At 40.4% G+C, this 12,021-nt stretch overlaps 1 protein-coding gene across 40 annotated transcripts in view; it reads left to right on the forward strand.

Annotated features, from left to right (window-relative positions):
• Nucleotides 1–12,021, forward strand: part of SORBS1 (sorbin and SH3 domain containing 1) — a 167,705-nt gene that overhangs the window by 131,142 nt on the left and 24,542 nt on the right. For 34 of the 40 annotated variants that reach the window (XM_085230034.1, XM_085230027.1, XM_085230035.1 and 31 more), the window contains 6 exons: nucleotides 112–241; nucleotides 1,841–1,955; nucleotides 4,982–5,065; nucleotides 8,933–8,998; nucleotides 9,560–9,661; nucleotides 11,024–11,073. In XM_085230034.1, coding sequence (XP_085086160.1) covers nucleotides 112–241; nucleotides 1,841–1,955; nucleotides 4,982–5,065; nucleotides 8,933–8,998; nucleotides 9,560–9,661; nucleotides 11,024–11,073 — 547 coding nt within the window. The remainder of the gene's footprint in view (nucleotides 1–111; nucleotides 242–1,840; nucleotides 1,956–4,981; nucleotides 5,066–8,932; nucleotides 8,999–9,559; nucleotides 9,662–11,023; nucleotides 11,074–12,021) is intronic. The other 6 variants (XM_085230026.1, XM_085230049.1, XM_085230040.1 and 3 more) reach the window with 5 other exon arrangements.

The following is a 12,021-nucleotide window of genomic DNA, read 5'->3' on the forward strand; positions in this document are numbered from 1 at the left end:
GTAATTCCCATTTCTTGTATAATATTTCAAATATAAGGGAGTATATAAAGTATGTATTTGTTGGCCTCTTATCCAGTTCACCAACATCCCTGTGTTTGATTTGTTCTACAGCTAGAAGCCAGCCTTCAGTTCCTCGCTCCAAGAGTGAGATGGACCATATTGACTCAGAGAAGGTGTTTAAGAGGTCTGCCACTTTGCCCCTACCAAACCGTACTTCATCGCTGAAATCCAGCCCAGAAAGGTGACCCAAACTAAGATACGTTTGGATCAATAGTAGAAGAGTATTTGAAAGCTGTGAATAGGAAGAGAACAAATGTGGAAGGTTTAGGTTCACAACTCCAGTTGCTTCTAGGGAGGTAGAGGTGTACTTTTAACTCTGACTTGCCTGCAGGAAACTAATGAAGGCTCCTTTGTTGCTGCAGCTTGCTCTCCCATTGCATCATTTATTGAGCAAGCATCACACTCTGTGTTACATAGGTAGTTTCCTGCTGGGGTGAGGAGTGTCTCCTAGTGTATTGTCTATACATAGAAGCACAGTGGAAGGTCTCTGCTTAGTGTGACACTGTAAAGGTGCTTCAGAATACAAGTGAACAGCAATAATTGCAGAGGGGCAGGAAGTAAATTTATGCTGAACCTTGGTAAAAGCTTTTTATGCTGCCCTTCTCTGAGTTGTCTCACCCATATGGACTTTATTAGAAGTAGATTCTAGTTAGCTTTCATGATTACTAGTAAGCTTGCAAGATTATTTCCTTCCTGATCTTTTGCTTTGTTTGTTACCAAGCATTTAAAAACTCTGTACAAGAGTAATTAATGCATTTATCAAGTGAAGGGAAAGCAGAAAGGGCAATGAATATTGTATGTCCTGTGGAATTCTCCCAGCTTTTGAATTGTTCCTCCTTCCTTCACTAATTTCCACATACTTTTAATGTTTTTCACTTGATGCCTCAAATGTGTAATGCTGTGATTTGAGAGTGCTATTTCGGTAAACATCTCAGGCCATAGAACTGATGGAATATCTCTTCCTTACACAGAAGTTGAAGGCATAGTACATTTGGCCCTTTGCAAAAATTCTTGCAAATGAAAGAGTTATGATAAGTAGTGCTTTCTGTTATCTAGTAACGAAAAAATGTTTCACCAGGGCAAAGTTTCTCTGGGGCTGGAATCTTAAGCCATCAAGTTAGTTCCAAGCAGTAATGATTAACATTGTGGGAGTTTGCACAGTGTTGATGGTCCAGCCATTTTGATTATCACCTTGCCTTACTTTAAAAGAGAACTGACTTGCCTGTGTCTTCCAAAATCAGTGAAGAGAGAAGGGTATCTCAGTGGGTGGTTCCTATTGTCAACCGGATCAATAGGGTAAGTGGGAGCAAACCTGGAGTGGCAGTAGTTTTGGTTAGATGCTGCACTTCTGTGTAATGAGGTGAGAGCTCAGTGGCATGGCAAAAACGGAGTGGTTTAGCAGAAGAGATTTAGTCTGAGTTTTCCTCCAAGTTTGGACACATTGGTATTTGTGAGCTTAATTTGAAGTCCATCATTACACTATTTTCAATCAGGAAAGACATGAAAGTCTGACATTTCATTGAAAATATGAAGAAGACACCCACCCCATCGTATTCCAGTGATTTCAGCATCTGAGCTGTGTCAAATTCTGCTTGTTGTAGAAAAACAAATATACAATCATGAATCCTATCTGAACTGCTCCTCTCGCAGCACATTTCTTTCCAGAGTGAAGGAAGTACTCTAATGAAACCAGGATTAGCAGGGGAAGGTGCCTCTCAAAAGAAGTACTTTCTTCCATGGAAACACAGAGATTTGTGTTAACTGATCTTTCTTTCCCCAGGACGGACTGGGAGCCTCCAGACAAGAAGGTGGACACTAGAAAATACCGTGCAGAGCCCAGGAGCATTTATGACTATCAGCCAGGAAAGTCCTCGGTTCTGAACAGTGAAAAGATGGTAATGTTTATCTTTTCCTAGAGTGTGCCTTAATCCTGTGAATGTGATGTACTCCCTGAGTGCTTGTCCAGTTCCATTCTGATAGGATTCCTTATGTTTACATTGCAGTGCTCATGTGATGTATTCTGTTACATTTTGTTTTGAAAATTGTTTTGCATAACTTAACATTGTCTCTCTTTATAAAGCAAAATCCATGAGGACTGAGAGGCTGCTTTACTTCTGGATATGTTGTTTTCTGTGTTAAGTATGGATCACTAACCCTAGTTTTTAATCCGTGTTTGACACTGACCTCTGCAGCAGCTGTGTTGCCAGCTGTACTTTTTCTAGGGCACAGCAGTAGGGTTGAAAGCATTATGAAACAAAGCAGCCTGGTTCAGTTTCTGTGTTCTTTTGATGCCATTAGCTTTAAACACTGAACAACTTTTTAGAGTGCTAGTAATGTGCTTCAGCGGATGTTTCTGAGGTGCTTTAGGACACACCCCCTTGGCTACTTTCTTCCTCAACTGGATCTCACCACTTCCATGGCAGGGATGGCAGAACTGAATGTGAGCTGACCCCCCAGCTACACAGTGTGTGAACTGGAATAATAAGTGAGCTGTTACCAATTTTAGTTTATATTAGTAAGCTGTGAGTTATGACAAATAGGGTAAATACAAAAATCTCACTCTGCAGGCTTGGATGAGAAGACCTGGGAAGCAACAGGGAGGAAAGGTGATGTTAACCTCAGTCAGTCCTGCATAAATCAGCTCTACCCACTTAAGGTCCTTCAGTTTACAATCGCAACTCTGAAAGCGCTAGGAGACACTGAGTGAGGTTATTAGCGAATAACCAGTTTGGTACGTAAACATGTAATTGCTCTGTATAGGCATTCATCCCAAGGATTTGGTTGGAATTGCTAATTCTAGGTGAGATTCCAAATGTAAACTGCACTCTATGCCTTAATAGTTCAAACGTTGATCCAAACATAGAGTAAGTAGATTGATGGTCCTGAAAAACATACCACAGATTTTATCCTGAAACACAAGCACTGAACAGCAGTTTAAATCAATAGAAACGTAAGAATCAAGTCTGATTTGGGCCCTGGTGTTACTACTTAGTGTTTTGGTGGATTTTCTTTTTTTCTCTCCAAGTACAATCAAGACTCATAGTTTTTTAAAGATCGACTACTACTGACTTCTTTTCACACCTGTCCCTCACTGACTTCAGGACAGTCGCCCCGATCAGCATATGATCTGGGGCCTTTTGGACTACTAGGCAATGGATGGCTCTTGATTGTACTGGGAGTTGGCTCAACCCAATAGAGAAAGCACCAGGGAGGAGTAGTTTGAGCTTGGTATGACAGTGCCATTTCTTCATTCCATCGTGGATTAAGATTTCTGCTGAGCTCAGCAGCAATTTTGTCTCTTGATAAATAGCCAAGATTAAACCTTGTGGCAAAAGTCCTGCATCATCTGTATACTTAAGCCTTAAGAAAGGTCTGACATCACCAGTGGTACTATTTATGCATTCAGACTTCTTAAGTTACTTAATGGAGCTGTTTAATCAGAATCTAAAAGCCAAAAGCAGGACCATCATTCGGTGCAATAGAGAAAAGCTGTACTGAGATCACCAGACGAGAAGAACGCTATAGCTCTGTTACTTTTCATGCTTTTTTTTTTTTTTTTTTTTTTTTTTTTTTTTGAGGTTTATTTTCAAGCCACAGATCACAGGAGAAGGAACATCTTGAAACAGTAACTTCACAGTCTACATCAGTCTCATTAAGTACAACAGTAACTAGTCACTGTTTAGTAACTAGGTCTGTCTTTGTGTTTCTGAGGAAGCAGTAGGAGATTTCTGACTATCTCCTGGTGATCACACCAGGAGCTGTGGCTATCAGAATCCCAATCCAAGACCATTGCAGGGCAGTGAAGAGCTTCCCACTGACGTCAGTGTTTTTTTTATTATCTTCTGTAACTGCAGTTACATAATGAGATGAGTACTTCAGCTAGAGTGCAATAAAGGAAAAAAATGGAGGCATTGCTTTTGTTTTGCCTTTAAGAAATGGCCAAACCTTTCTCCAGGCGATAAGAGATCAGACACAACGTAACCATTTATTTTTCAGACAAAAGTGTTGCCCCTCTTTCAGAATCAGTTGTATGCTCTTTCCATAGAGCCTTTTTTTGTTCTTGTTGTTGTTTTGTTTTTTTGTTATTGTAATACCTGATGGCTGTGGCTGTCTGAAACATCCAGCAGTGCCAAGCAATGCTGGGAACTGCCCCCACCTCAGTAACCCCATCACACGAAGATTTGCATCAGGACACACTTTGTGTTGTATGAATAAAAGGAAATTTTCTTTTCAACTGCAGTGTTTTCTGTCCTGTCTGATTTTCCTTCATTTTAGTTCAGTCTGATTCTCTTAACATCTATTTGTGAAGAAACAAGTAATACTGTCTCTCTGTATCCATCTTATCAGAGAATTTTCAGAAATGTGCTTTCTCTGACCTGTGTCCGCTTTGTTTTAGAAAACCACCTTTCACCCTGTTTGCAATGTATAGAACAGGGTTTCTCACATTCTCATGTGCTGTTAAAGATGCAGTATTTTGCTATGTTTGATTCAAGTCTCACTGAATCTCACTTTGTTTGTTTGTTTTAACCAAATGATGGTTTAAAGAGATTCAACCAGTACATGTGCTTTGGTCTCAGTGGAAATGCCTGACAGTAGCACTGGGGGACTGAGTGACTCCCAGCCCTTCCAGTGAGACTCCAGTGAATCTAGGCAAGCTGCATAATCTCTTTCTGTGCGAGTCTCCTGATATGTAAAATGCAATTCATTCATATTCATGTATCTCACAATGGTGCTTAACCGATGCCAAAGCAGTTCATAGCTTTCATGAGAGATGCTATAGAAATTCCAAATTATGAGGTTAAATGTCAACATTTTAGAATGGAAACTATGGAATCTGCATCTTTAACAGTCTTTTTCTGTGTATTCTTTGCATAATGTTATCCTTCTCTTTCTTCCATTCCCCTATCACCAATTCCTTTAGACTCGGGATATAAGCCCAGAAGAGATAGATTTAAAGAATGAACCTTGGTATAAATTCTTTTCGGAATTGGAGTTTGGGAAACCGGTAAGTTTGATAGTTGCGGTGACCACTAAAATCAACCTGCCTTTTTTTCCCCCCTTTTCTTTTCTTTTTTTTTTTAATTATTGTCACATCTCTTTGCTAGGCTCTAAACCTGGAACAGTTGCCTTACTCATTTAAAAATGACTGTTCATAATACCGCCCTGGTGTTGATGCAAAATAGCCCTTTTGTGACTGCTTAGAGTATTTTGAGGCCATTTACAAACACTCCTCACCTTCCAGCTGTATTTACCAACAAGACAATATTTTTTTTTTGCACACCACAATTCAAACTGCATTTTTACTCTTAATGGTAGTAGCAATGCCCTGTTCTCACTGAGAGTCATCTTTCAATTTTCCATCTTCTCCTAAAAAGATTTAGGATCGCTAATAGGTAGCTTTAAATCTAGGTAAATCAGTTACTTATTCCTGGCCTCACCTTGTAAACTATGGATCAGTAATTTGCAGCTATCCATGACTGATTATGACCCTGTTTCCTGATTCTTTCCTTATGCATGTACCTGCCTGTTGCCCAAATGATGTGCATCAGGCTGCATTGAATAGCCCTGGCCATTCCCTGAAAGCAAAGGAATCTGAGAACAGAGTGCTTCCTTTTCAAGTGGAGCTGTGTTGTTGTCTGTATGGGGGGGGAAAAGAGAAAGAAAGAAAAAGCCTTGATCTCTCACTCTGGAAAAGAATGAAACAAAGCTTAATTATTAGATAGGACAAAGGACATTTTGATGGAAGAGCACATCAGTGATTAGGGCTGCCAGAAAAAATAAATTAAAAAAAAAACATAGGGTCTGTATAATTTTCTCACCAACGAAACTGGTTCTCACTGATTAAACACAATGAACCTCATCATTAAATTCTGTTTAATAAGCTACTCTTACTGCACCAGTGGGTCAGGATCAGCCTCTCACATTTATCTAAGTACTGTGGTTGTTTCTTCTTTTTCTTTGAAATTGTCAAATGCCCACGCACACCACTTTTGAGCAGTGCTGAGATTTCCATCCACATATAATAAAACAAATGTGTTTTAGAGTTCAGCACTGGTTTCAAAGCCTATTGCACATGGACGCTAGAGGGCAGGTTTTCTTTAAACCTAAGCGTTGCTCACAGTTCTCAAGGATATGATTAAATCCCTCTGCAGATTATAGATGTCTGAATTTGGGTGGGTGCCTATTCTGACTGCATATAGAAATAGTATAATTTCTGCTGGAAAACAGGCATGATCAGTGGCTGGGCTGTCCATTCTGTCATTGGCAACTGTGTTTTGTAGCAAAGAGTCTTCCAGCATATGCTGTGTAGGACTCAAAAGTGTTTGGGATGAACCCCCCCACTAACTTTTAGGCGGTTAACGTCAGGTGAATTGCATCTCTCCTCACCGGAGCTTTAAAAAGATGTCATTCTAAAGATATATCCCTTTACATTTTTCACAGTAACATGGCATAAAGTGAAAAGAAAGCTGTCATCCTGTGCTACTGTACAGTTAATGTTCATGCAGGGGATGAAATTTTGTTATTACTAAGATCAGGTTCTTTTCACTTAGCCTAAGTTAGTGGAATGTGTGTCAGAGAAAGGAGAACATTTTTGCCCTTAGATCTTTTTGGAACTGGGGGTATATCTGTTCTTAGAAGTGAATGTTCGTGCTTTCAGTCATGCAGCCTTGACCATACATCAGAAGAGGGCATCTCCAACAGCCCATCTCTTGTTCAACAGAGCATCTGTTCTGATAGCAAGTACCCTGCCTTGCATGGAGCAGTTTTGTTAAGGCCTGGTTTCTTACAGTTTGCCTTTAATTGACTGCCCATGTCAACTTCCTCTGTCTCCAAAACCATATGTGTTCACCTTGGTAAATTATACCAGACAATGAATGTGGCACCTAGTGCTTCAGCATTACATCGCGCATTTTAATTGAGGATGCTATCTCAGACTTTTAGTGATGGTGGCTCTTAAACAAGACAAATTCAACAAAGCTCTCAATGAGCCCTGCAACCACAGCCAAATAGTAGTCTTCATGTATCACTGCTTGCTTTAGCCATGATAGCACCCAATTTTTGTGACTAGCTGTGGCTAAGTCCCATTTCGATTGGTCAAGCTTCCCCTTCCTAGTGCTGCAGATAATGTATATTTGTAAAAGCATATTTTCCCCTGTTTTTATGGCTTTAATATGGCGACTATGGAACATGGACAGTAAACACCCTTGGTAGAAGGAAGCACAGGATTCTTGCAAGGCTGTGTTTGCTCTCCAAACATACCAGTACAACCAGGATAGGGGTTTGCGTTGAGGAAAGCCTATGCACTTCCTAAGGGCAGCTGAAGTGGTGCTCTGCTGGTCCAATATTGCAAATGTGTTTCTAGGCAGATATGTTGATGTGTGCCTACAGAGCATCCAGGGAGATTGCTCTGTGCAGCATGGATGCTTTTCCAGGGTGTAGGGTGTTGTGGAGACTGAATTCCCACATTCTTCTTCTTTCTTCCCAACCTCTGACCTCATACTCCATGTGACGCCCCCGCCTCCCAGCCAAATTTGATGGCCAGTCAGTCTAGAGCTCCACTGTCTCCTGTTGGGATTGTGGGGTCACACATGTGGACACTGGACACTTCTCCCAGCCCCTGAATCTGCTCTTTGCTATGAACAGAGGGCTGGAAAAAGGGTTCGTGCATGTCCTACATTCTTACCTCCTTTCCTCCGCTTCCTCTCTCCGCATCTCAAACCTAAATCTTTACAGCACCATCTTGTCTACTGGCTGCTGACCTCATCCCCTAGTGTCGCGGTCCAAACTTAGAAGTGAGCCTGATTCAAGCTACAGACCCAGGCTGTCTGGAAACCTGATGGAATTTGGACCAAGTCTGAAATGTTGTAGCTCAATCATGCTTTCATGATTCCCTATCAGATACTTTGATAATATAGTTAGGTCAGTCAGTACAGACACCTAGGATGATGCTAAGCTTGTCAACCAACAGAGATTACTTTGTTTGCAAACAGAGCAGAAGTATTTTGATTTTATGAAGTAAGAACAAAGTGTTTGAGCAGGTCAGTGAGGTGCACGTCTGGTGAGAGAAAGATATTGCTACAGCATTATTTGGGTAGGACAAAAGTCATTCACTTTGAATAATTCTTCCTGATATTTACACGTATATAAAATAGGAAAAATTGTATTTTGAAATAGCTTTTATTTGTAGGATAAATTATAAATAAGTCATTACCAAACTTGCGTGTGCCCCACTCTCTCCACCAAAAAAAAACACCACAAACCATCCCCTCAGAAGAGAATAATAGCAAATAACAACTCTGCATTCTCATTGCCCCACAATGCCAACACCGGAAATTCAGCCATTTGTTCACATGGTATGTATTCAGAGTCTGGTGGGGGTGGGAAAAATATCTCCCTTTTCTTTACCAAAGGCCCTTGTTTTACCCTTTCCTTTTGAAAAGAAGAATGAGCAAAACAAATGCTTTTTATGACTGTGTGATTTTTTTTCCCCATTTTGTTTTGTGATATTTTTTTTTGTGTGTATATTAAGAATGCTTTAACTACAGCTGCGGGCTCCTCATAGAGAGCCCTAAATCCCTTACAGCACCTCGCAGTAATAAAGCTGTCCCCAAATACTACTGAAAGCAACCCCTCCCAGACTGCATGTATGCTCTCTTTTACCTCCTGTGATCTCTTGATGTCGTGCTAGAACGGATTTATCCCTCTTTCTATCTCTCTTTCTCTGTTTTGTTGTTTGTTTGTTTTTAATTTCTTTTCAGTGTTGATGCAAATCCCCTATTGTATTCCCGCTCTGTTCTAATCCAGTTTCCATATTCTCTGTGATGTCTTCCTTATCTTCATTTCCTCATTTCCTTCCTCTGCTTTCCATCAGCCTCCAAAAAAGATTTGGGATTATACTCCTGGAGATTGCTCTATCCTTACTAGAGAGGATAGAAAGGTAATTGTGTCTCACGTATGTTGTACTACAGCATCTACTGCGTATGTGTGTGTGTATGTGGATTTCTTTTGTAACATTGCTTGGTTTATGTGTGCCTGTGAGTGATTTTATTTTTTAAATGGGCTTGAGCTCATTTGCCTAACAAGTAGTTAGTAATTTGATTTAATAAACAATTCTTAAACCATAATCAGCAGTAGTTTAGAGTGGTGGTTTTGCTATCCTGACTTGCAATGATAATTATACTAACAGCCTATTGCCTATTGTTACAGTATTCTTTTTTTTTTTTTTTTTTACAGGTGGGTTTTATAATTTTATGGTTTGTAGAATTAGATCCTAGCAGGCCTGCGTGTCTTTTAATTTTGAATGTTAAATGCCTAAATCAGTTTCCTCTGTAACAATTGAAATGCGATTAATTACTAGTGAATTTCTGTTTATTGTCCATACCATCTTTGACTTTTTCAATTAAAAAGGCTCGCTTATTTATTTTCAGAATTAACATTTCTTTGATATCCCCTAACCCTAAGCATCATTTTCCCATTCTTCTTCTCCTTCTTTAACCAGACTGATCTAGAAAAAGACCTCTACCTCTACCAGACTGAGTTAGAGGCAGATTTAGAAAAAATGGAGAAGCTTTATAAAGCGCCACATAAAAAGCCACAGAAGGTATTTCCTATTCTTTTCATGCTGCCAATCCCTGTTTCCAAACTCTCTGCTCTAATCTATTCGCTGCTGGATGATTATTAAATGAGGTTGGGATAAATAATGGTTCTGACCATTCTGACTGCATGGCTTGCTGTGTCGCTGTCAGAAATAATAGAATGTGATGCTGAGAATCCGGCTTGAAATCCATTTTCAGAAACAGTGATTTCCTCTCCCCCCATTCCTTTTCAGCTACCCATCACCCCCACCTCTGTCCTCCTTTAGGCTTTTGAGTTCGGTGTCTGCAAAAAAAAAAACACAAAAAAAAAAAAACAAAAAAAAACCCTATTTTTCACATGAATAGGCAGCAGCAATCAGCTTAAAATTCTTGCTTAGCGTCACGTCATCATCTCGTGCCTTTCAAGCGTGTTGCCATCAACCCTCCCTTCGCACAAGCCCTGCTGCTCCCTGCTAGCAGTGTGTGCTGCCCAATATTTGGATATTCCCCAGAGATTTTACACCATTTTCCCTACCCTGCACCTTGCCGTGGCCTTCCAGGGCAGGTCAGCTGCTGCTGCTCCAAGGCTCTGCAGGACCCGATCCATGAAATGCTAGATTAAATTGGTAACACGCTATTTTTTTCTTTTGTTGGGCTTTTTTTTTTTTTTTCCTCTTTGAAACTGCGGCATTTCAGCAGGACATGAAAAGCTGCTTTTTCAAACCCAAGATTTGCTTTTTCTTCCTATGTACGAATCCTCAGATAGATGAGGAGAGACCAAATGCAGCGTTTCCTTTAAAATTGCCTTCCATTTTTTCAATAATGTGCCTAGGCAGCATTAGATGGATTTAAAGCAAGTGGATAAGATCTGGCTTTTGCTCTTGAAATTGTGCAGCTCGCATTGCTTCTCTTAAGTGAGGAAATGGAACTGAAATGTTGCTTTTCTTGTTAGCGCTTTGGTATTTTTTTGAATGCTTAAGAACGTATTGTGCTGCAGAAACGTAATGTACCTTTAAAGCAGCGTCGGGCAGTGACTGGCTGGGGGGAAAGCTTGGGGAAATAATGATGAGCATGTGTCTCCTGGTCCTGGCCCAGCTGATTATCTCTTCTTGCTTTTGGCTTTATGCACAATGACTCATTGGCAGACAAAAGAATAGGCGCTGCAAAAAGGCATTGGCTGTGCTAAAAACCTGTCACTGCCCTGAAGGAACTCAGGAAAATTGTTGCTTTTCTGCAAAGATATCAGCAGCTTAAATTGCATTTCGCCTTAAACTTCCATGTTTCATAAATGCTAATATTTGGGCAATGGAAAATGACTTAAGCAAGCCTTTTTCTTACTCCTGGCATGTAAGTGTGTATCAATGACTCTTTTGTTTGGACTTTTGCAGAATACAGCAGGTGTTACTCCTCTGGAAACTTCCACAGACCATTCTTCCTAGTAAGTTTTCAAGTTGCTTTTTGATGTCTCTTTTACAGTCTGACAGCATGTAGGACACGATGTAGGGTGCTGGAAATGGGCAGGCTCTGTTTTTTGGTGATGGATATAGGCAGAGATGCGTGTCCCAGGAAAATTCTACATGTACTTTAGATGAGTTCGGATATGATGTCTGCTCTTTGGTCTTGAATGAATTTTGTAGTGATTACAGGAGTGGTGGCATGGCTTAGATATGAATTGCTATTGTGCTAGGAAGAAACTTTTTAAAAAACAAGCAGAATTGTAACTCCATCCTGATGCAACTTACACTAAGATATAACGTATTTGCCAACAATTTTGTTGCCTGGTAAAAAAAAAAATATATTATTTCTGTTATTCTTGTGAGATTGTCTCCCAGGTAGGCATACCAGAGGAGAAGGATGATGTTTTACAAAGGCAGTAATTTTTAGCTTCTAGGCAGGGAAAACTAGTAGTGGTAGCAATACTTCTCAGAGATTGAATGTGGCACTGGCCACATGGAACTGGTTTGCTTTGAGAGAGGAAGAAAAAAAATCCTTGGGTGAAATGCTGAGCTGTGCTGAGTTCCTCCTCCTGTGAAGCTGCTGCTCCCTGTAACCAGACTGCTGCTTGGCATTTCTCAAAGGTCCAAGGATCTCCTTGGTGTGCGTGGGTTGTTGGGAAAGGCATGCTCTCCTTCAGGCATCCAACTGACATTATGTCGTTCGTTGTTCCCATGACTTTTTAGTTTTTTTTCTGGTAGAGAGAGAGCAGTAAAGTAAATGGAAATCTCCAAGATTAGTATGAATGAATAGCTTACTTTCGGATGCTGATAAGAATCTTGAGTTCCTGACTGTCCCAGAAATGTTACCTAGCTGTGAAACCTCTGTTTTTGGTAGGCAGGCAGGTTTGCTCTCCTGCATTCATGTCATCTGCTGGAGCCCATCTCAGTTC

Source organism: Meleagris gallopavo, chromosome 8 (assembly GCF_905368555.1).
Source record: "Meleagris gallopavo chromosome 8, MGAL_WU_HG_1.1, whole genome shotgun sequence".
In the NCBI taxonomy this organism is placed as follows: Eukaryota; Metazoa; Chordata; class Aves; order Galliformes; family Phasianidae; genus Meleagris; species Meleagris gallopavo.